At 41.7% G+C, this 25,395-nt stretch overlaps 1 protein-coding gene across 2 annotated transcripts in view; it reads left to right on the top strand.

Moving 5' to 3' along the window:
- The window catches only part of kalrna (kalirin RhoGEF kinase a), a 213,456-nt gene that overhangs the window by 46,463 nt on the left and 141,598 nt on the right, over positions 1-25,395 (top strand). For both annotated transcript variants that reach the window (XM_049595069.1, XM_049595068.1), the window contains exons 2-6: positions 11,189-11,263; positions 18,937-19,051; positions 22,153-22,345; positions 24,317-24,490; positions 24,625-24,708. In XM_049595069.1, the coding sequence (XP_049451026.1) occupies positions 11,189-11,263; positions 18,937-19,051; positions 22,153-22,345; positions 24,317-24,490; positions 24,625-24,708 (641 nt within the window). The remainder of the gene's footprint in view (positions 1-11,188; positions 11,264-18,936; positions 19,052-22,152; positions 22,346-24,316; positions 24,491-24,624; positions 24,709-25,395) is intronic.

Below are 25,395 nucleotides of genomic sequence, written 5' to 3'. Positions count from 1 at the left end.
AGTCTGGGTTTTTGCCCACTGACAACTGTTTCCCCCAATTAGCAAAACAAATAACCAATCAGAGCTTAGTACACAATGATATCTTATTTAGAGCTTTAGTCGTTAAAAATATAGACACAAAAATGTGATCAAATGTGGATGACATCAACTCAGTTCAGTAAATTGATCCACACAACTCCTAAACTGGCTCCTAGCAAGTGCTATTGTAACTTCCATGTCAGCAGGATGGATATATCATGCTTCTGGTTTGGCAAGTGATGCCTACCAGGGCTGAATGAATGAGGCGAAACAAACTGCAGTTTTAATCTTATTAGCAAGCGTTCATCTGTCCTTTATAACAAATCCAACAGCCTTTAGCTGCACAGTATTATTCTACCACCAGCAGTTGGGTTCATTTGAATGTTCTGTTGCTAGTAGCAACCATTATTGATTTCATTACTCCTGCTGGTGATGCTACTGGTACTCCTGGCTCTAACGCTGCGACTGGAACAACCAGACTCACTCAGTCTGACATTTGCTGGTGGAATTAAATCTCACTCGCTTATGGATGATAGAGAGTTCACTGAACACACACACACAAACACACCCACACACACACGCACACATTAAAGTCTTCTTCCATCGGTGTACCAATGGTTAGCAGATGTCCCGGTCGGTTTCTGGATGATGTCAGCCTCAGTGTAAGGGCACATGCACACACACACATAGAAGGTGCGCTGCCTTGTTCCAGAGCAGTGTGGCAGCAAAGATGAAGACTGTCAAACCATTCAGGTTTTCCTCTGTCTGAGGACTTCTTTTTTTGGCTATAAGATCAGTCTACCTCCTCTGTGTGTGTGTGTGTGTGTGTCAAGTCAATTCAATGGCCCCAAGTCATTCTGTCTAGTGTGTTTAACAGCCATATGCTGCTGTAATCACTGCTGTATTGCTACTGTACAAACACATGCTGAGTGTGTGCATATGCGGGGAACATCTCTGATGGAGAAAACACATGCTGGATCAAAGGTGTGTGTGTGTGTGAGGGAGACGGATGAGCCAAAATGGGAACAAAAACATGCATGGTAGTTATTTTAATACTCTCGATGCAAACTGGATTTAGTTTGAAAGCTTAAAAGGAATTAGAGATACTTTGACCACGCTGTTCTTAAAGATAATTAGTGTGTGTGTGTGTGTGTGTGTGTGTGAGGAGAGATGAAAGGAAAGTCAACATACTCTTTCTTTATGTCCTCTCTCTCTGTTTTCCTGTGGGAGGCTTTTAATCTTGATGTAACAATGTCCTCTTATGATCACGAGAGCAAGTAATTACGGAAATCATGTTGTGTCCATGAGGATACTGATTAATTTTTATCGTCGGGGAGCAGGCGTTGGATTGGCAACCTCTTTGTAATGCAAATCCGATCGTAATAGAAAGTAATTTGCTCAATGTAAACAGAGCCACCTGTAAACACCTTCAGCTTACATCCTCGCCACATCCTGCTGACGGTCAGAACACCATCACGTCTGACTCGTCTAATACATCCAACACACTCAGCACTTCAGGAAGGATTGCTGTATCCTTTTTCCAGACCTCTGAATTGCTGCCTTCATCTCAGATTTTCAGAGCTTTAAATAGGTCTGGCGTTGGGCTCATTAGAGGTTGTTTTCCAGGTTGGAAAAAGACTCGAGTGATCCATTCAGAGCGTTGTCGGCAGGATTAGGAATTTATGTCACGGTATGCGCCAAAGACTTGATACAGCTGCACAGGTTGTGACAACTCCTGAATTGCTATGTTCCTTTTTTCTTTTCTTTTAATTAGATTTTTCAAATAAAGCACATCCATATATAAACAAAGCCAACCAACATGAACAACACCCAGACATACAGACAGACAAGACAGAGAGGTATGGACACTCCAAAAGAACAATCGCTGCAGTATATTACAACTAAGAATGAATGAGCCAATAAGTTTTAAAAAAAGAGATTGTACAGTAATGTGATATTGACATCGACAGATGGAGCAATCAGTTACTGCCCTCCAGGGATAAGCAAGTCACAGTTTCTGGAGGAAAGAGTGTAATTGTTCCCAAAGTTGCCAGAACTTGTCTGGTTTATTGTTGAGATCATAAATCAGTTTCTCCAGAGGAAGCACAGCTGATATCTGTGATAGCCACATGTCAACCTCGGGGACCTGTGGAGCAGACCATCGCAGCAAGATGCAGTTTGTATCCAAGTATGAAAGTATTGTTAACAGAGATTTGACATCGTTATGAAAGGATTAGTCTGAAATATGATGCAACAAGTAATCGTAAGTGCTGTATTGTAGGCAACTGGACTTGCTTGCATTTCTTGAAGACATTTCGCCTCTCATCCAAGAAGCTGGTGTGGAGTCACAGGTTTTGAAGTCGATGAGGGTATGAAAGAGCGTAAAGCCTGTGACTCCACACCAGCTTCTTGGAGGAGGGGCAAAATGTCTTGAAGAAACACAAGCAAGTCCAGTTGCCTACAATATAGCACTTATGATGACTATGACCTGGATCACTGAGAATCTTCACGGACATGGTGCAACAAGTAGAACAAAGGAGTCAACGAGAACCATCTGCCCGTGACCTCCTGAGTTACAGATTGAGCCTCTTTCTGAAATATTTGGACACACTTACATGACCAGAACGCATGTACATATGTACCTTTGTGTGTTTTACATTTAAAACCATTTAAAACAAAAGTTTGAGTTGTTGGGGAACATTTTCTGGAGGCAGATGGGTGTATGATAAATCCTATGAAAAAGTTGAAAATGTTGTTTATGTTTCGAAAAAAGAAGTGCATTTCGGAAAGATCGCCTCGCAGATTTTGGTCCAATCAGCAGAGCTAAATGTTACCCCCAGGTCACGCTCCTGCAATGGCTTCAGGGAATTATACACAGACAAATCAGAATGAAACAACCAAGTATAAAACTTTGAGCATTACACCCTTGGGAGACCAGGCTGAAACCGATCATAACTCGGACATTTTCAAGTGAATCTTCTTCTTTAAAAGCGATTCTGTAAAATTGTCAATTTGGAGATACTTGAAAAAGTCTTTGTGGGGAATCTTAAAATCTGACTCCAGAGAGTCGGAGATCAGCAGGCCCGCAAAATCGAGTAGGCCATTGGACGACCACCTTGTCAAACCAATACTACTGATCTGAGCTATGTTTCTTTGATCAGGGTAAGAAACTTTTAATGAACTGCTTTGATTAACACCGTTGCAGCAATCACCAACTCTGCTCTGGTCTAAATAAACCCTTAATTCATGGAGTGGGCTGTTCTACATGCTGTACTTCCCTGGCTGTCTCTTTGCTGCCTACTGTGCAGTGGCGCTCACACTTTTTTTAGTGGCAGACCATTAAAATGAGCAAAATAAATGTATGTTATAGTAAATGTATTCAGCCAATTGCTGATACCTGATGGCTGATATATTCCTCCAATCGCCCAGACCTATTATTAAGCATATTTAGAAGGTGATGAGTTAATATCAACAGCAGCTGAATGCATCAACATTATTTTATAGCATCTAATGAACAGAGCAGAACACCACGGGACTCCCACTGTTACAGTTCTGTATTAGTAACAGTGTGGCGGCTGGCAGAGGGTGATAACTAAGACAATATTATGCACAGCTGGTGCCGAAAGTTCAGGCTAAATAATGCAGTGAGAATGTTGCTGTTATTACTTTCTTTTTACAAGACAGTAACAATTAAAATAACTTCACAGACAGTCAGGATTGTCCTAAAATAGGGAAAAGAACTATATGCAGTTATACAAAGTCAAACCATAAGCACAGTTTGACCATAAGAACTGCAGTTTTACATTGTGGAGAGTCAGGACTGCTCTGTCAGAGACAGTTTAGGCTTTTAGTTTGTCGGATTTGAAGACTCAAATCTTTCGCCTCCTGTCTGAGCCCTCGAGCCATCTGAGCCATCAGGATCTCTCAGACATGTTTGGAGCTAAATGACGATGGAACGACTGTGAAAGTCATTAACATAAAGTTAGAGTTCTTCCACATTTGGATGGAAATGTAATTAAAATGTATTCAGGAGTTCTCTGTATCACTTCTCTCTATGGTTTCCTATTTCCTTTCAGTCGATGGATTATCGACACTTTCCGTGAAGGCCTAAAGGAGTGAGTCTATGTGTGTGTGCATGTTACCCACTTGCCAAAGTAAATGTTGGCCTTGTATGTTTCTGCTTGGGCTGCACCCGACTAAGAATTTTCCTCGTCGACCAGTAGTCATCATTTAGGGCCATTAGTCAACTAGTCGCTTGCATGTTTACGATACTAATTTAATTATTAAATTAGATATTTTTAGTTGAAGGTGTGAGAAAGAATAGTATCAGTAACATTGTTAACACTGTGCTACATTACAGAGAAATACAAAACCGTACTAATGAACCTTCATTAATATAGGCCTATATTTTATCTACAAGTGCACGTCACACACTGAGCGAGCCGCCTGTTAATGACGCTGTGGGCTAATGGGCATGTAGCTACTTCCATGTTTCACATGATACGTCATGTTTGTAGTCGACCAATGAAGATGAGTTTACATATCACCTTGGGTTCGTCCTTCACCTTCTCAAAATGATCCCACACTTTGGATTTCCTGCCCGACATGTTATTAACTAGCCTGTGGAATAAACACAGGTACCAGCCCTGGAAATTAGGGGCCGTACACATGCCTCAAATGAAGGTTTTGATTTATTTTGACAAGGTGCTGCTCCTAACAGGACTAAGCAAGAAATGAAATCTTGCCGACTAATGACCTTTCTGGTTGACTAACGCTTGGTCGACTATTAGGGGGCAGCCCTAGTTTCTGCAAACCATGGATACATTACATTTGTACATTATTATGCAGCAGATACATGGAAACTTTATGTTTCCTTCGCATGTCAACAACACTGTGGTTAAAGTTTGGTTATATTTTGGCACAAAAACAACATGGTTTGGTGCCTGAAAAGCCACTGGAAACACAGCAATGACTTGCTAGAAACGATTGGTTTTTGTCGTCTGTAGGTGTGGAACAGTGGTCTGCAGCTTGGCAGGCGTCTTGCCTAGGTGACGCACCATCCACAGACAAAGTCAGCTCATATACTACGTCACTTTTAAAACACTTATATATGTATAAATGGTGCAAATGTAAAGTATTTAAGGTTTGCAGAAATGTGCGATCACAACATTTTTCCCTGGCAACTGAGCTGGTGTATGTGTGTGTTACTGTGTGTGTGCATGTTGTGGCGTCAAAAATCTGTTCACACAGTCACATTGTGGGAATTATCTTCCCATCTGGGTAAGAAAGTGGTCCCTATAATGTAAACCCTTATATTTTATGAGCAAGTCTTGGTTTCTGGTCAGGATTAAAGTTGGGGTTATATCGTGGTTATGGTTAAGTTTAGGATAAGAATTGCTCAGAATTGCTCAGGGGATGAGTGTAACCCAATGCAGTGTACTCCTAAGCGGCAAAAACAACTCTGTGTGTGTGTGTGTGTGTGTGTGTGTGCTTTCAGTTGAAACTATTTGCATAATCTTCGCTATCTCCTATATCCTGGTGAGAAACCGTTACAGAGACAGAGAGCCGTGGAGAATTATTATGGAGGTATGATACATTTGGATAATTAGAATACCTGTATTGAAACAAAAGTATTTTCATTGTGATGTTAATACCTCCACATTTATTTTTTCCTAATAAACATAGAATTAATTTGATAGAAAGTCTGCCTTCTTTAATGTAGAGGAGTGGACAAAATATAAGAAACAGTTCTCGCTGTAATGCAGTAGAAAACAGCACCACAATCTACAGCCTCCCAAATTATGATAAAGTGGATTCAGCACAGGGCATTTTCACATTAGGTATGCTTGATTTGTATCATGCCTGAGTACGGTTGCTGCCCCCACCCAGCAATTATTTATTTATTTTTAATATTTCTTGCCTTAATTTGATAGGACAGATTTATTATGAAAGAGGGAGAGAAAAAGGGGATGGCGTCTAGCAAAGGGCTGTTGGTTGGAATCAAACCTGCTGCCGCTGTGGCAAGGACATAGCCTACATGGTGCACCTGCTCTACCAGATGAGCTACTGGGTGCCCCTACCCAGCTTTTATATTAGCTGTGTCGTTCCATATCAGAGTACACTTGCGTCATCAACTAGGTGACATTTTTGTTGTGCTAGATGGTGCTTCTCAAAGTCAAGGATGCTTCCTTGGAAGGATAGGACCTTCCTAATCAGGTACTACAAAGACTGAACACACACTGGAAGAGGCCAGCGAGTGCTGAGGTGTGCGTCACTGAAGAGGCCCAGCCTTCAATTCTGGCAAATCCTGCATAAAGAGTTTTGGGTCCGTCATGCCCACTGAGGATACATGCATACATCCTTGAGAATTCTCTGAAGGAAGGATTCAGTCCTCGGTAGAATTCGAAGCCTCCTTGACACTGCTGCCTGATATAGAAGCAACTCAGACTGTTTCGTAACTGATTAAAACTCCTTGTAGTTACCTTAATTAGCAGCCCACTTCTGTGTTTTAGTACAGCTGGTGTTCATGCCTGATGCGTACTGTACCAGAGTGCACATGAACCATACTGAAAACCACCTTCTCTAGTGGACTCGGGCATGGATCAGCGGACTGTGCCTGGATACTGTATTACTAGACTTTGGGGTCAAATGTACTCGGATCCAGGCACGGGTCCGTGATGTGAAAGCCCCTAAACAAAAACTGAACCCTATCATCTTCACAGTTATATCATGATTACCTCAGAGGAGTTCTGTAAGGGGGCGTACACATGCTATGTCTTTAACCACCTGGAAAAGTCAAGGTTGGGCACTGGGCGCTACTCTCTAACGATCATAACCAGCATCGTATCGTAGCCTCCTTACTAGAAAGCTGATCTTCCAGGCACTGTTTATAAGTGTGTACTAGGCCAAAAATATTTTCCGTGGGAGAAACAAGCACATGTCTCAATGAATTTGAGGGTGCAAATAATGCGGCATGTGTACGGCTCCTAAGCCTTTATGGTTCCATGCAGGAACAAAACCTCCTTTGGTGAGCAGAGAACACCGCAGAATCACAGCCAAGCCCAACTCTGACTCACCATTACTTTCCTGTCATACGAAAGTAGAAAGGGTGTGTGCGTGTGTGTGTGTCCAGAGACAGGACTGACAACTTCCTGTGTGTGTTGAAATGACAAAAGCTGTTTCCTCTCAACAGTAATGGACAAATGAGCCTCATTCACTCACCGGACCATCCACACACACACACACACACACACACGCACACTCTTCCTCTGCTGTGTGTATTACGCTGTAAGAGAAAAGGCTGTTGATGTTGGCAGTGCGCTCTTCTCTCTGTTCTTTCCTTCATTTCCTGGAACACAAACTGTTTTTCTATGCAAATCATTTCAATTTTAATATAAAGACATAAATACAGACTCATCTGTTGTGGGCGGGCTTCAGCTCTGGTGTCCAGCCAGCGTCTGCATCACAGTGGAACATTGTGAAATTGTCTGTTACAAGAAACCGCATGTTAGCTGAGACAGCTTTTTGTGGTTTTGTAGATCCATTAATTAACAATATCAGTCAAAGTGAACAGACAGTGGCTAAATAGTGTGTCTAAATAGAGTCTGAAAGGGGAGCTGACTGTAGGTACAGTGCTTGTGTCTGCAGGCTTAAGATGTAGTATATGTAATATCAGGTAATAAATAACCATCACTACACTCAAATAAAGCTCTACTGGTGTGAGAGATGAGGGTGCGTCTGTACCTATTTGTATCCAAATGTGCACAGACAGCACACACTCTGTGGGTGACCAACAACATACTGATATCTTGCTCAGTTCAAAGCAGCTCCATTTAGTTCTATCACTTGTTTTATCTCAGCTCAATACTTCATTCATGTTCCTGATTTTGAGGCTTGTATTGCAGCGGTTAACTGGCCTCTGTCGCTTGTAGCTGGAAACCTCAGTGTTAACAGAGGCAAGTTATAACCACCTTAATGATCCTGGCTATCGATCACCAATGTTAGTTTGAGTGAAGCAAGTAACCCGAGAGAGACAGGCACCTCAGGACAACAGCTAGTGGTTTGGAGGTTGGCTGCTCGCCATGGGCTACAGTCATTTTTTTTTTCTTGCCCCGGACAGACTGAGATAATGAATTTCAATACAACACAATGTGCTGCCAACAATATTGTTATGCAAGTGTTGTTCAAGTAAGCTGGCTTTCTCATCATGGACCCATGCCCGAATACGAGTACACTGGACCCCAGAGTCCAGTTCATTTGATTAGTGTGAACACTACTAGGGCTGCCCCCTAATAGTCGACCAAACGCTAGTCAACCAGAAAGGTCATGAGTTGGCAAGACTTCATTGGTTGCATAGTCACAGAAAAACAAACAAACAAACAAACAAACATGAAACTCTATCAGGAGCTGTGCCTTGTCAAAATAAATCCAAACCTATATAACTGGACCATGTGGGAATTTAATTTGAAAGGACAGACACAGGAAGTGTCCACGCTCAGCAGTCAGACAGGAGTCAGGTTCATTTCCAGGGCTGGTACCTGCGGTTATTCCACAGGCTAGTTAATAACATGTCGGGCAGGAAATCCAAAGTGTGGGATCATTTTGAGAAGGTGAAGGACGAACCCAAGGTGATATGTAAACTCATCTTCATTGGTCGACTACAAACATGACGTATCATCTGAAACATGGAAGTAGCTACATGCCCATTAGCCCACAGCGTCATTAACAGGCGGCTCGCTCAGTGTGTGACGTGCACTTGTAGATAAAATATAGGCCTATATTAATGAAGGTTCATTAGTACGGTTTTGTATTTCTCTGTAATGTAGCACAGTGTTAACAATGTTACTGATACTATTCTTTTTCACACCTTCAACTCAAACCATTGTGTTATATAATTTAATAACTAAATTAATATCATAAACATGCAGGCGACTAGTCGACTAATGGCCCTAAACATGACTAGTTTTAACTGCCTACGAAACAGTCAGTATTTAATATTGATGCCTGTACATGACACGTTAGTGCAGCCCACTGCGAACAGACCGAGGTCCAACTTTGCTGCTGCCTTTGACCTTGAGTCAGAGCTCTATAAGAAGGTGGGAACCTCTGCGGTTCCTCTTCGGCCAGGAGCAGAGCTTTACCCTGCTGCCCAGAACAGAGGTCTCCATCTTAGGCATCCTTTTCTAAACTGTAGCACATCAAAAATGTCACGTGGATGATGAGAAAGTATACTGAGGTATGGAACAACATGACTAATGTGAAAGCTGACTGGCAGGGGAGTGGAGGGGGGCAATCATCCTTGAATGAGTTGTGCCTAATAATAAAACGCCCCAATGCAGTGTCTTGGGGCTCACTTTGATCTTACATCTCATTAGTCCACTTAATATCTGCGTCTTTTGCCTCTGCTCTGTTGTCTCTCACACATATACACACACACATGTGGAGTATCTCCTTCTTTTGTTTCTTTTGTGGTACCCCAATAGCTTGGCACAATAAATGCTGCCTTCCCCTGTTAGAGTGTAATTAAACACAGAGGAGTATGAGCTTGAAACTGTGTCGATGAATGACCACTGTTGGAGGGGGGTCTAGTTGCCCTCCGTCATACATTGGTGGAAATGTGTCCCCCGATGCCCCGTGGCGATTACGCGCATCGTTAGCTATCTCAAATCTATTCAGAGTGTGTGTAGGACTAGTTGGGCCCATTCCAGGTTAATATCCAGTTCACACTTGGCATCCGTTTGCTGTCTCGATAGCTAATTAGCTGCAGCACATTAAGCAGCATGTAAAGGTACCTGCAAATGTCACCAGGGTGTAACGACAGCAATCCGCCAGCTGCTGTTGAAATACATTTAAAAACCACGTTGACATTATTTTTGGCTACAATATGTAGCATAAATGTGCAAAACATTTGTGATTAAGTAGCTGAACTTTGGAACAACCTTCTAAATTGTACATCTTTAACAGTTTTTATCCTTTTCCTTTTTTGTATGATTGTTGTTATTAATAGGGGAGATATCTTCATAAGCCATTTTCAGCTTCTAACCTCTCATGCACAATGTTTAAACTTTTAATTTCTATTTCCTGTATTTCCTACATGTATGTGCAAATAAACCAAACTTAACCAAACTAAGCAAAAACAGTGGTATATTCCTTTAAATACAGTAGGGCCACCTGCGCATGGATCTGTCTGTAGTGTAGGTTAAACTGCTTCATCAGGTTTAAATCAATACGATTTCTGTAAACTGTTGGCACTCCGTTACGTGAGCCGACATTAAACTGATCAATTAGATCATTAACCTTGAACGACATGAGTGATTGTGACTAATCGCCTCGTCGCTAAATTGTGGATGGCTCTGCTTGGTCACGTGTGTCAAGAACGACCTCTGAATGTGGCTGAGCGATGTGATCCCAGTGCGTCAGTCACACTTTGGTTAAAAGCGGTTCACTTGGGATCAGATCACCCAGGATGGATTTGAAATTTGTCAATAAAAATACAGGTTAAAACGTAAATTCTCATACGTGTTTCCAAACTGCAAATGCCCCCTTCAGCCTCTTGTTTGTGTCCTTTTTTGATATATCATGAATATAAAACAGGTTTGTGTTGATGTCAGCGCTTTAAAATATGGAATTGACTTTTCTCTCCCTCTCTCTGTGTCCTCAGATAGATTTTGCCGACTTAGCAATCTCGCCATGGAATGTTTTTGGAATTTGTGTGTGTGCGGTGTGTGTTTGTAGCCAGGACAGTGTATCACATGCACAGACACAGCAGGACATGGACATTTGGGCTTGTTTTCCACTGAGAGAAAGAGAGATAGAGAGGTGAGGGGGTAGAGAGAGATTTCATAACATGACAGACGGATGTCCAGATGAACAGAGGGGGAAGGAAAGAGAACAAGAGCAGGGGAATGAAAGTGTTAGTGTGAGTGAATAGAAAAATACTTCCATTACAGCGTCTACTGCTAATACTTCCACTAAACGGTGTAAAACGCTTTCAATACCAAGGAGACTGTTAGCAGTATGTTAAAGACAAAAGAATCAGAGCACACACACAGAAAACTGTAAAAGCTTGATGTGTGTGGGTGTGTTCTTTCTCGCAGGAATGTTGATCTGATAATGGGATTAATACTAAAAGCTCCACCGACTGACTGTTTCTCTCTGTGTGTCTCCCCAGGGTCACTGAGGACTGAAGGCATCAAGGCGTCTGATGTTCTTCCTGTGCTGAAGGAGAAAGTTGCCTTTGTGTCAGGTGAGTGTCACCCACTGTTGTCGTTAAATCACCAAACCCTCAGTCCAAGACAGGAATCCGAGGCCGTATACTGTATCCTAGAATTGTTTGAGATCACGTCCAAGTCGCTGAGGTCATACAAACCTGCTGTTTATCAAAGTGCATCAGAAAGTGGGGCAGAGCTCCAGGGGCTGCGTTCACAAAGGATCTTATCAAAAGGTGTCCTCCTGAGTTGTGTTAAATGTTCCTAACTTGGAATTTCCTCCCAAGAGCTCTTCACAAAACTGCTGAGAGCAGCTTTTAGTGAAGAACTGAGAGAACTATGTCAGTCACTAAATATTTTTGGCAGCTCTTCCAGGCTCTAAGTGTGAAAAAGACCCATAGCAACATAGCGTTAGCAAAGCTCAGGAATTATGGCTCTAGCATTGGTGCTACACTGTGTAATTAGCTAATGGTTATCTAAGACCCCATGATGAATATCAAAATGGTCGAAACACTACGACAAAGCACTGTGATCCCAAAGGTTTGAGGCAAAGGTAACGTTACTGTAGAGTTAACAGGAAGTAAACAGACACTTTTCACTGTTAGCTTTGTACAGTAATAAAAAGAAGAAGAAGATATACTTTATTAATCCCAGAGGGGAAATTAAATTTTTCCAGTCGGTTACACGGTGATATACACGCAGGCCTGAAATACACACAAATGCACAAACAGGACCTATACATGTATAAAAAGGAGACATGTCAGAGTGGGGGCTTCCTTGGACTGGCGCCTCAAGCAGTTCGGGGTTCAGTGCATTGCTCAAGGGCACCTCGGCAGTGCCCAGGAGGAAAACTGGCACTTCTCCAGCTACCAGTCCACGCTCCATATTTGGTCTGGATTGGGACTTGAACCTGCGACCTCCCTACATTGTGCAAGTAGACAATAGGGTAGTTCTACATCAATCAATCAGTGTGTTTGTCACATGTAATCATACGTACGTCCATCAGCTCCTTCAACTTGTGCGTTGCGATTTAGACCCTTTTTGCCTCCTTTCCTGCTTACGTAGCAGACTAATGTTTTGTAATACCAGTGTCTTCAGACTGCATACAACTAATTTTGCCTGGAAATTCAGCTGTAGCCATGAAACCAGCTTCATTTGTTCAACATTACATTACAGTGATACATTACATTTGGGTTTGACTAATAATTCATACTGAAGGCTAAGATATTCATTACCACTAAATACAGATTTTTAGTTACAGATACAGTAGTGCAGTTGTGACTACTTTTACATGTGCTGTTAACGTCATTGTTATATTATTTAGAAAAACACTGACTGACAAGGGGGTGGCACGGTGGTGTGGTGGTTAGCACTCTCGCCTCACAGCAAGAGGGTTGCCAGTTCAATCCCGGGCGTGGGAGCCCTTCTGTGCGGAGTTTGCATGTTCTCCCCGTGTCAGCGTGGGTTCTCTCCGGGCACTCCGGCTTCCTCCCACAGTCCAAAGACATGCAGGTTAATTGGTAACTCTAAATTGTCCATAGGTGTGAATGTGAGCATGAATGGTTGTCTGTCTCTATGTGTCAGCCCTGCGATAGTCTGGCGATCTGTCCAGGGTGTACCCTGCCTCTCGCCCGATGTCAGCTGGGATAGGCTCCAGCCCACCGCGACCCTCAAGAGGATGAAGCGGTTAGAAGATGAATGAATGAATGACTGACAAGGCACATTACCTACAGCAGCTGACTGTTCTCAGTAACTTACGAGTCCTCTAACTTCTCTCAAACGTATAACCTTCTTTTAGGGTGCTTTCACACCTGCCCTGTTTGGTTCGGTTCAAGTTTGTTTGCCCCTAAATGTGGTTCATTTGGGCAGGTGTGAACACAGCAATCACACTCAAGTACGCACCAAAACAACCGGACTGAGACCTTCTTGAAGCATGAGCATGTTACCGTCCTAGAGGATTATTAATGTGTGCCCCCTCCTATACTGCATCCAATGCATCAAAACATTGTTTTCTAGTTGGAGCCGCGCCTCGTTTTCAAACTGTATGCTTTGACTAAAATGAACAATGACAGCAATATAGTCCACGATGAGCAGCGCTAAAATCAACCTGCGTAGTTGTCCCTCCATTGTGACATTAGAAAGTGTCACATTTATCTTGCAAGTGTACTCTTCTTCAATGTTTGCTTTACTTCCTGGACTTTTCCCACATGGAAATTCTGACCAATCAAGAGCAGCTTTCTCACACAAGGCATTTGATCTGGTCCGCTTGTAAATGCTGCCGTGAGAAAATGAACCAACTCTAGGCAATTATGCAGCTTTGTAACAAATGAGTCCCTGATTCAGACCAAAGCAAAACAACTCTAGGTCTGAAAGCACCCTGAGAGCCAAAGGCCTTGTGAATTACTCTTAAAAATCTTAGGACACTCAAAGTTAGAAATGACACAGCCTTTATTTTTAGGAGTTTCTCAGAACTCAACCAGCTTGGTGCTACTGTTAGCCTTTGGATGTTTTGTGAATACAACCCCAGGTCTGTTAACCTGTCAGTATTCCTCCTGTTGGTTTGTGGACCCGCTCTGTCAAACTCCTCAAGGTCCACGGTCTTATCCAGAATTGTGACAAGTCTGCATACAGATGGGAAGTTATACAGCTGGGCCTCAAGTGTAGTCACAACAACTTGTAGCCGAACACTCTCATGGATGTAACAGTGGACTCCAGGAGGAGCCCCCCTCAGTGATCCCACTCATACTAAACAGGACTGTGTCAGGCATGGAAGCCTTCAGGACTGCAGAAAAGATCATTGGTTAGCACCCCAACTTACACACCTCCTGAGACAGGAAGCGGGCAGGGAAGATCGTCACAGGCCCTTCACACCCTGGACGTGACTTATGTGAACTTCTCCCCTCTGGCAGGCGCTGCAGCTCACTGTGTGCCAAAACAAGCAGAGAAAGCAGACACATGAGCTGTTCCACTCCACAGGCCATCACACTCACAAACACTCAGCGATGTGATGTATTTTAATTCTGAACAAACAAGATGTAACATCAGATGACCTTGGAAAAATATTATTCCCCCAAAATTTAGAAAATCTACATTTTCTTCCACTTAAACAGCAGCTGTGAACTGTGAACAATCCAAGCACAGAGTGCTTGGATTGTTCACAGTTCACAGTTTCCAAACTTCCATCACTTTATTTGTATTCTCAGCTCTGCTGTTGAGGCCTTCATGAGTCCAACATATCAGACTGGATCTAAAACAGACCCAGGGAAAAACCTCCCTGAAGCCCAACATGATCTCATGGCAAATGTGAAATGACCACGGCTTCTGAACATGACATTACGTGGTGGTGGCACGTATTGTGTTGAGATTTTGCAGAGGCAGCATAGTTGGGTTTAGGCACCAAAACTACTTGGTGAGGTTTAAAAAAAGATGTTTTCGGTCAGAATAACTGTTGGTTACGTACAGGGCAGCATGGCTGGGCTTAGGTACTAAAACTACTAGGTTAGGTTTAGAAAAGGATTTAGTTCTCCATTAAAATTGTGATGTGACTATGTAAAGCATGTAAGTTTAAAGGAGTCCACGTTGACTCGTATTTTCACACGAGACACAAACAGCAGTCTTTCAGGGGAAAGTCTGGTGTTCGTTGAGCCATCTAGCACCCTGACCTTCTCCCAATGCAGACTTTCTCAATTTTTACACTATCTATTGGGTTGTAACATTAACCACCGCATGTTGTCTGACATTGTTGAACCAGGGAAGTCTTGTGTCGACCAAAACAAAGGATCCTAATTGACTTTCCATTGGCACTGTTTCCGTGGTGCATGTGATTTCTGTACAATAAGTACCACCACCATGTAATGTGATGTTAGGAGGACGTGGTCATTTCACATATTTCTGTGAGACCAGGTTGCTGAATCTAACACACTTATTTTACTTCAGAATCAGAGACCTGATCAGAAGGGGACACAATTACAGTCAGAATGGTTGAAAATAAATCTGACGAAAACTGAAATGCAATTTTATCTGAACAGTACCCTACGTTAATGATAATGAAACCTAGGAACAAGTCAGCATGGATCAACTCAGGTATTACATCTATTGAAGCACAGACCAAAGGCCTATGGCAACAGCATGTCCTATTGCATGGTAGAATGCTGTGCAGCACCCTATCCAGACGTGATTTGACTGAATGCAAATTTGACCTGGCCCTGTTCAGGTCCAGGTTCTGGTCTCACCAGGGTTCTCATTTGTAAACATTGTGTATGCACAAAACAAGATAAAGCTTATAGTTAGGGCCGGCTCAGGCTTGCCCTGTACCAGCCCCTAGTTAGGCTGACTTAGGCCTAGTCTGCCGGAGGACCCCCCTATAATATACCGGGCACCTTCTCTCTCTCTCTCTCTCTCTCTCTCTCTCTCTGTCTCTCTGTCTCTCTCTCTCTCTCTCGTATTCTATTACTGCATCTTGCTAACTCGGCCATTCTGGATGTCACTAACTCGGCTTCTTCTCCGGAGCCTTTGTGCTCCACTGTCTCTCAGATTAACTCATATCGCAGCGGTGCCTGGACAGCGTGACGTATGTGGTTGTGCTGCTGCCGTGGTCCTGCCAGATGCCTCCTGCTGCTGCTGCCATCATTAGTCATTAGTCATACTTCTACTGTTATACACATATGATTATTGTCACACTTGTATACTGCCAGATATTAATATACTTTCAACAAATTGGACTACAGTAGCCAGAATTATAACTATAATATTATTACTTTCAATAATGTTGTTGTAAGCTACTGTCATTACCTGCATCTCGCTCTCTCTCTCTCTGTCTCTGTCTCATTGTGTCATGTGGATTACTGTTAATTTGTTATGCTGATCTGTTCTGTACGACATCTATTGCACGTCTGTCCGTCCTGGAAGAGGGATCCCTCCTCAGTTGCTCTTCCTGAGGTTTCTACTGTTTTTTTCCCCGTTAAAGGGGTTTTTTGGGAAGTTTTTCCTTATCCACTGCGAGGGTCATAAGGACAGAGGGATGTCGTGTGCTGTAAAGCCCTGTGAGGCAAATTCTGATTTGTGATATTGGGCTTTATAAATAAAATTGAATTGAATTGAATTGAAGGCCTGAAAGAGGTGTACGCCACTTTCTATAAAGAAGTTGTGATCCATAGAAAACCAATCTGGAAATCCAATGTAAATTGCAGAATCTGTCTTGAGAGATTACATAAAAACAGACTTGATGGGAGAAACTTTGACCCATGCTTATGAACATTTTGGAGACAGGAAATTGGCGATGCAGATGGTGAGATGGAAGCCTGATTGTAGAAATTGTTGAATATTTTTGGGCACACACCATTTTTGTGTCTTGTCTGTACGTGCATTTTTAGTATGGATCCTACGCAAATGAGACCCCTGGTCACTATAGGCACTGAGGAAACCCATAACGACCCCTACAATAATTGCAATGTAGACCAGTTAATAGTAAACATTTTTCCATCTGTCCTTTTCTCGTGAATGTAGTGTGTCAGGAAAGCCCTAAGGTAATTATCTCAAATTTTGCAAAAGCATCCACCTGGACGTAAGGAGGAACCGATTAGATTGTTGTGGTCAAAGGTCAAGGTCACTGTGACCTCACATCCATCACATTCTCATAAACACAATTTCTCAGAAAGGTCTTCAGGGAATTTCTTCAAATCGGGCACTAATGTCCACTACATTTTCAACCAATAAGGTTCTAGAAAAATATTAATGCCTTTGTATATTGCACTGCAGGCTCATGCTGCAGCATTGAAATGGAGTAATTTGTAGTTGATGGCATTAGGGTACAACATTGAAGTTGCCTGGGTCCAGACCTTTGAATCTGCCCACTCCACTGAGTTTGAGATCGCTGATTTGGGTGGAATTGTACTCTAATGAGTCGACAATTCTGTTTGATAGAAGGCAAATATTTTACCGCTGTTTTTCATGTTATGTAATACTGGTTGTTTCTTCCCTGAATGTAGTAATGTTTACCAGCAAAAGAGTAACTCTGCATTACAGAGTGAGAATGGGAGCGAGACCTAGAGACAGAAAGTGAGACAGGAAGAGAGAGAGCATGTTCAAGACAGTGCCAACAACAATCTGTCATCAAGATTCCTCCTTAGATTACAGCAGCGTGCTCCCTCCCAAATCACACACTCTAACACACACACACACACACACACACAGGCCAACCGATTTTCCACGACTGAGTAGCAGTTTTATAAACAGTGCGGTTTGTGTTTCTTACATTAATCTAACCAAAACATCTCTACACACATAATTTATCATAGAGAGGGAGAGCGAGAGTCTGTGTTTCGGATGGCTTTTCGGAGCCTTTGGAAAGGGTGTTTACTGGCTGATGTAGCTGTGATGGGAGTTATGTTACAGATGCAGAGATATTAAGGCTATTAGTGTAGAGTAATGTGCAGATTAACACTGATACACTCTACTGGGTGATAATGGAGTGACAGTGGTTGCAGTGTAGAATAGTGTCTGCCCTGTAATTATAGGTCTTGAATGGTTATGTCATTGATTTTGCGATCTGTACTTAATCTTTCATTTGAATGTGAATAATATAACTACATTTGTTATGTACAGCGCAGCGTGGTTGGGCTTAGACACTAAAACTACTTGGTTAGGTTTAGAAAAAGATTGAGTTATCTGTTAAAATAGAAATATAACTATGTAAAGAACGTAAGTATGCTACGTTAAAAGAAGTCCATGTTGACCTGGAGTTTCACGAGACATGAACAGCAGTCTCTCTTGGAAATCCTGGTGTTCTTTGAGTCATCTATCACCCTAACCGTCAACCAACGCAACTTTCTCGCTCTTTATACTATCTCTTAGGTAGCAACATCAACCACCTTATGTTGTTTGATGATGCTGAACCAGGGAATTCTTGTGTCTGCCAAAACAACAGATCCTAATTGACTGTCTGTTGGCACTGTTTCCATGGTGCACGTAATTTCAACACAATAAGTGCCACCACAACATAATGTGATGTTAAGAGGGTGAGATCATTTCTGCTCCCTCTGCCTCTACCTGCTACTACCGCTACTAATATTACCACTGCTATTACTATAATTTCTGCTGTTACTGCCACTACTTCTACAACTGTAAATATCGGTACTGCCAGTATTTGTATTCTCTCACTATTGGTACTACTACTGCTACTAATTTTACTGCTACTACTGCTGCTGCTATTACTGCTGGTACTACTACCACTACTATTACCATTGCTACTACTACTATTACTAGTACTACAGCTGTTCTTGCTAGTACTACTGCCACTATTACTATTACTGCTGCTACTATTTCTACTACTTTTGCTACTGCTGCCACTGACGATGCTACTGCAACTGCCACAACTAAGCCTGCTACTGTCTCTACTGCTACAGCAACCACTATTTCCACTGTCACTACTTTCCTACTACTACCACTGGTACTGCTGCTACTACATTCATTGTAATGAGGGAATAGGCTATGTCCCAGTTTCTTAATGCCAGTGGAGTTCTATGGCCAAGAGCCATAAGCTATATAGGCTTTGGCTATAGAGACAATACCTATTAGTAGGCTTAATTCCTTGTTTTTGTTTTTTTTTATATGAAATGTGTTGATAAAAATAGGATTTTTCAAGATACTACCTACATTCTGTTTGTGACAACATTAAACATCAAATTCATTATTTGTATGTGTGCATGAACAGGTGGGCGAGATAAAAGAGGAGGACCAATCCTGACTTTTCCTGCCAGGAGTAACCATGACCGAATAAAACAGGAAGACCTGAGGAGGCTGGTAACCTACCTGTCTACTGTTCCCAGGTACACACAAGCAAACACACACACACACACACATAAAAAAGCATGTGTATTCTTTCTTTATGATTAGATTTTTTCATGTTTACAGTTATTATCTTTTGTCAGTATCAACTTTGTTACCTTTTTATCAACCTTAATATTCAGGACAAAAACATTGAGGGAACTAGGCTTATTAGGCGGAAGAGGTGCAGGGTGAAGTACATGTGGAGTGCTTCAGAGCTGTCCACACTGCGGAATCAAATGTTCCTTTCTTCTCCATCACAGCAGCAGACTGAGAGCAGCATTTGATTTGCATCAGCATGAAAGCTGCAGTGTTTGCAGCAGACAGCAGCGAGTCTGTCACACTTCACTTCAAGTCCATTTATTCCTGTTGCTCCTCATCACAGTAAGAGGATGTAACAAGGAATGAGCTGGTCTAGAGAAAAAAGATCAATAATCGGTCATGGACCACTCCCTGTGACTCTCCAAATATGTCCTTTTGCAAGATATTCAAGATATGGCTTTTCAGTAACCAGACTATATTATCAGATGTCAGTGTCCTTGAATGCAACAACAGCGACAGTGTTTTCAATCTTGTCTCTACTTGTAGCTTCAAACAGAGACTCATGTGCATGTTAACACGTTTACCTGGCTAGACCACAGCATGATCGAATCAAACTAGCCCAAAATCTGTAGTATCGTTTGATCCCTATCAGCCCCGCTCTGATTCCTCCTGCTAATTGAGCTGCTGTTTCCATGGCGACAAGTGGAGTTTGTGCTTCCCTGAGGCGGACTATAATGGATGTGCTTTTGTTGAATTTATATTAATAGAGGTTGTGTGTGGAGGTGAAGTCATTTCGGTATATTTTTACTCTCCAATCAGCAGCAGCTGAATTTAGAGCCCATTAGACTCCAGTATACACAGCTGGCTCTCTGCACTGGTTTCAGAGCAGGTCCTGGTTACAGGAAATATCTGTGTCTTCCTATCGCGTGTTCAGTGAGTGTTATTTTCACTACACTTTGTTGAACTTCAGCTTAACACTGCAGTAACAGACTCCTATTTTTAAAATTTCCCCTTTATCTGATTTATCTGTTTACATATTTACAAACACTTACATATTGCATATGCTTTACACAACCCACATGTATACATAAATTAACATGCAACAAGCACAGCCGAATCACCATCTGGAAGGCATTCTGGTGTCCTCATAATGCATTTATTTTGTATTTCAACACTTCCCTTGCTGTCAGGGTACTAATATATTTCTGATCTGTACCATATGAGAACAAAATTATTCCTCAGTTTAATTTGATGAGGTGATGTAAATAATGTGGGATGTTTGTTTGATGAGGTGATGTAGGCCTAAATGTGGGACATTTGTTTTGCATCCAGTGTTAAAGGCATAGTTACAGTTTACGCAAAACACTATATTTTTGTGCAGCTCATTATATCAATACCACTGTTATATGTGCCCTGTAAATATAAGGCCATACCAACAAATAAAAGCAACTTAAGTAACATTAGCAAGATAAGCAAGTTAGTCGTGTAATCTACTGAAACGTTTATTACGGTCATTGGAATTTTTTCTTGTTAACGTAAAATATCATTCAACTCTGAACCTCATAAGTTTGAAAGAGAAGGCTTTGCAGTCAAAGGTTGTGATGTCGAGATGGAGTGAATAGTGCGGAGGCTCCAAGTAGCTAATGTTAGATAGCTAGCTAACAAGCAATGTCAGTTAGCATCACTAACGTTAACGTCACGGCAGTTTGTTTTTAACATTTGCACTGTTAACTATTTGAAAGTGAGTTGAAACACAAAAACGTACATTTAAAAGTGTAACTCTGATGCTGCTAACAATGGTGTAGGGATGCCATATTCCACTAAAACCCTTTTGTCACCGGTGCTCAATGAATCTTGGGATAGTTTGGGGACGGATGACAGATTCATCTGTTGCATCCTCCAAATTCGAAGAAACAGGGCTGCATATCTTGGCCGCATTTAACGGACCCTTCGAAATGGGACAGCCTTGTTCGTGCCGCTGTGATGAAATCGATCTTCAAATGCCGCCTTTGAAGGCTGCAGCCCCTGAATTGAGACACAGTTAGTAAGCTTAGTTAAGCAATATCACTCGAGAGGGGGTGCTGTTGTACTGTATATCCACATGGCTTTGATTCCGTTGTAAAAGATAATCATAGCCATGCCGGCATCAGTACAAAAGCACGACCTCGTGTGTTATGGCTTTTATGCAACAGTTCTACAAGCTCCATATATTAACAGTCAAAAGTGGCAACAGGTTATGAATTGTTTGTTTATGTAATGATTTATTTGGCTTCTGCTACTGGACCGGAACTGGGCTATTGCAAAGCAACACTACCTTGCTACTTCATGTAAGTCTGAATGTTACCGCAGGTGCTGCTCTGTATTATGTAGGCTTTGTCTGCGAGTGTCTACTTACTTTGCGACCAGTGAAATAAGAGTGTATTGACAGTTGCTTTGGTGGCATTGTGTGATGCTGATCAGTTAACAGCTCAATCAGTATGTTACGTTTTCTGATGTCATGTGAGCATACCTGGAGACTTACAGTGAAGTATTCAGGCTTCTTTGTGTCCCTTCGTCCTTCCCTCACAGCAATTCATTATTTAACTCTGTTATTTGAGGAAAGATGTTCCTCAATGCAGTGCCAAGTTTGGTGTGACAACCCTTAATGTTGGCTAATTAACAGTTAATGTAATTAACATCACAGAACACCTGTAAAGCAGAGTGATACATGCACAGTTTAAATCCCTAGTGTTGTTTTACTGTAAATCAGCACCCATGTAATGCCTCCTGTCCTGAATCAGTGTATTTAGTCTCGAAATAATTCTGAATTTGCTCACCAAATGACACATTTTGGAAAAATTTGGAAAAAATAAATAAAAAATTGAATTTCAGTAACCTCTCTCATGTTCCCTGTAGTTCAGTACAGACTACTAGACTAGTTCACTGAAGGTTTCTTTTAATTCGTCTTATGTAACAGTCTGATAAGGAAGCAACATTAATTAACTTCTTTGTTTAGGATTTTCAAGTTACCATTTCTTCTAACCCTTTGCATTGTCCTTCTCCGTTCTGTGTCTCCTCTCAGTGAGGATGTATGTAAACGTGGTTTCACCGTCATCATCGACATGCGTGGTTCTAAGTGGGAGCTGATCAAGCCTCTGCTGAAGACGCTGCAGGAGTTTTTCCCAGCTGAGATCTGTGTGGCGCTCATCATTAAACCGGACAACTTCTGGCAGAAACAGAAGACGAACTTCGGTAGTGCAAAGTTCTCCTTTGAGGTAAGCCCTCGTTTTCTTAGAGTTTTTCATCCAACATAGTCTCACTTCAGATACCATGGTTTTGGACTGCAGTAGCGTTCACCTTAGATCACTATGAAAGGGTTGTGTGCTGAAGGAGGCTGTGAACTTCAAAGAAATCTCAGTATGTTTGATGTTTGCTTGCTGCTGGTGTTGTATCTGGTTGGTTAAGGTTAGTCCCAGTTTGCACTTTATGTGTACAGTATCATTACATCTTTTTTCCCTGGCAGTCTTAAAAATATTTAAATATTTTCTGATTTTATACATGTTATCGTGTTTGCGTGTGTGTGTAGGGGGCTAACATGGTAACTGCCCATTGGTTCGACAGCCCATTGGTTCGACATCCCATTGTTCCGACCATATTAAACTCATTGTTCCGAAGTCCGTTCCGAAATCATCATGATGCCCTGTGGTTAAGGTCTGTTTAGGTTTAGGCACAAAAACCACTTGGTTAGGGTCAGGAAAAGATCATGGTGTGGGTTAAAATGAAAAAGAAAGTGACAAACACATAAGCCATGAGCCTGCTCCGCCTCAAGCCAGTCGCGGTGCACCATACGCCCGCCGCGAGCCGTTCAGCACTGCGGACAGTCGGACTAACGGGATGTCGAACCAATGGGCTGTCGAACCAATGACATGGACCCGGCTAACATGAGCTAATGCTGTTTGGTCCAGGTTAGCCAATAGTTCAGTTTAGCAGCTAAAAATATTTGGTTCAGGTTAGTGGTTTACTTTTGCAGTTAAAACAAAGTAAAATCTCACTATTACCACACCTATATTTCCAAATAAAGAAGGGTAAAAACAAATTTACACTTGATTTTAGGGACGCTGTGGGCCCTTCAGTAATGGTTTGGTTTAGCAGGTGGCTATAGCTCTTTTTTTAGTTGAGTAAGAAACTGGTTAAGTTAAGGTAACAGTTCATTTTAGTAGGTGGAACTGGTTACATTTACCTCATGGTTCATTTTAGTAATGGAACTGGTTAACGTAAATTTAGCTAACGGTTCATTTTATTTGGTGGAACTGGTTGAATTTAGCTAACTGTTCAGTTTATCAGGTGGAACTGGTTAAATTTGGCTAATATTTCAGTTTAGCAGGTGAAACTGGTTAAATTTAGCGAAGGGTTCACTTTAACAGACTGTTTAAATTTAGCAGACTGGTTAAATTTAGCTAACGGTTCACTTTAGAAGCTGTAACTGGTTAGATTTAGCTAACGGTTCATTTTAGAAGGTGGAACTGGTTGAATGTAGCTAACTTTAGTTTATCATGTGGCACTGGTAAAATTTGGCTAACATTTCAGTTTAGCAAATGAAACAGGTAATATTTAGCAGGTGAAACTGGTTAAATGTAGCTAATGGTTCACTTTAGCAGACTGGTTAAATTTAGCTAGCAGAACATTTTAGAAGCTGGAACTGGTTAGATTTAGCTAACGGTTCATTTTAGAAGGTGGAACCGGTTAAATTTAGCCAATGGTTAATTTTAGCAGGTGGAACTGGTTAAATTGGATTAAAATGTATTGATATCTTTAAGAGAGGGCATTCTGGGAGAAAGCCTACAAGAAAAACTCCAAAGATTTGAATGAGTGAGGACCATACCCCCAAGTAACATGATATTTTAGGGCCATATTGCCCACCCCCTATTGTGGCATCATCAATTGTCAGCTCTAAAAGGCCTGTAAATTGCAGCCTGGAAGTCATTAAAATAAGATGAATGCTCCAGTCAACAGAATCAAGTATCATGGTTTAGTTATTAAAACACTGAGCGATGCCAAGCCTTTCCATTTTCTTGATTTCACCATGTGGTCTACAGATGGTATTTATGTGTATTTACTTTTGTTACTGTGTATATCAGACCAACATGATGTCACTGGAACACATGGCACAAACCTTGATAATTTGTCACTGCTAAAACAAATATGCATTTTGTAATTTCTCTTTAATGTCTGTTTGTGTGTACCAGACCAGCATGGTGTCAGTCGAAGGTCTAGCCAAACTGGTGGATCCCTCCCAGCTGACAGATGACTTTGAAGGCTCTCTGGACTACAACCATGAGGAGTGGATGGAGCTGAGGGTCTCTCTGGAGGAGTTCATGTCCAACGCTGTTCACCTGCTGTCCAGACTTGAAGACCTGCAGGTGGGGGACGGGCAGATAAATGGGCAGATGAGTGAATGTTTGATCAAGGGAGGGATGGATGGATGGATGGATGGTTTAGAAGGATTAAAAGACCTTTTTATCCCAGCATGAGAAAGTTGTACTGTGTGTTGCAGGAGCTTCAGTCCAAGAAGGAGTTTCCTGCAGATGTGGAGGGATCTCGTCGGTTGATAGATGAGCACACACAGCTGAAGAAAAAGGTGAGACAGCTGTCAGGCCTGTCTGATACAGACTTTGGATCCATTTAAAGAAATAAAAAAATAGTTGCATTTCCACTCGCTGGGCTGAACCTAACCTGAAGCTGCATGACATGATTTTGCCAAGTAGGACATGCTCCTGGATCAACATCCCGCATCACCTTCCAGGACCAACATTGCAATCAACAAATCACAGCCCTCTGACATCATCAAGTTGCTGCTCCAGTGTTTCTTTCAAAATTCTTTGTGCTTCTTCAGAGCTAAACAAGTTTTTTTTTTTTCAAATTGAAGTTAATACATTTAAACAAAATCCCCAGTAATACTGAACAAAAATCTTAAAAGCTGTTTTTGGGTTGGAGAGTAAACTTGCCGAAAGAATAGAATATTAGTGAGTTAGCTTGATGCTAACGAGTAAACTTGCCAAAAGAATAGAATATTAGTGAGTTGGCTTGCTAAGTTGGTAGGCTATGCTAATGTAACAGACTGTTCTATATTGTGTGCCTGTCTTTTCCTGCCCTACTGCTACTCAAGAGGGACACTAACAAGTATGCTAACCAATAGTCTAAAATTTCATTCATTAACATTAAGAGTAAGGATAATATAATTTTGCAGTTGCAAAGTGCTGTGATGGACACATTTGTCTCACTTATTTTTTTTTTTTGCATGATTACAAAAAATCGTGTGGATTCA

The sequence above is a fragment of the Epinephelus fuscoguttatus genome, linkage group LG13, assembly GCF_011397635.1.
Source record: "Epinephelus fuscoguttatus linkage group LG13, E.fuscoguttatus.final_Chr_v1".
NCBI lineage: Eukaryota > Metazoa > Chordata > Actinopteri > Perciformes > Serranidae > Epinephelus > Epinephelus fuscoguttatus.
The sequence above is the reverse complement of the archived record's forward strand: the minus strand, read 5'-3'. Positions and strand labels throughout refer to the sequence as shown.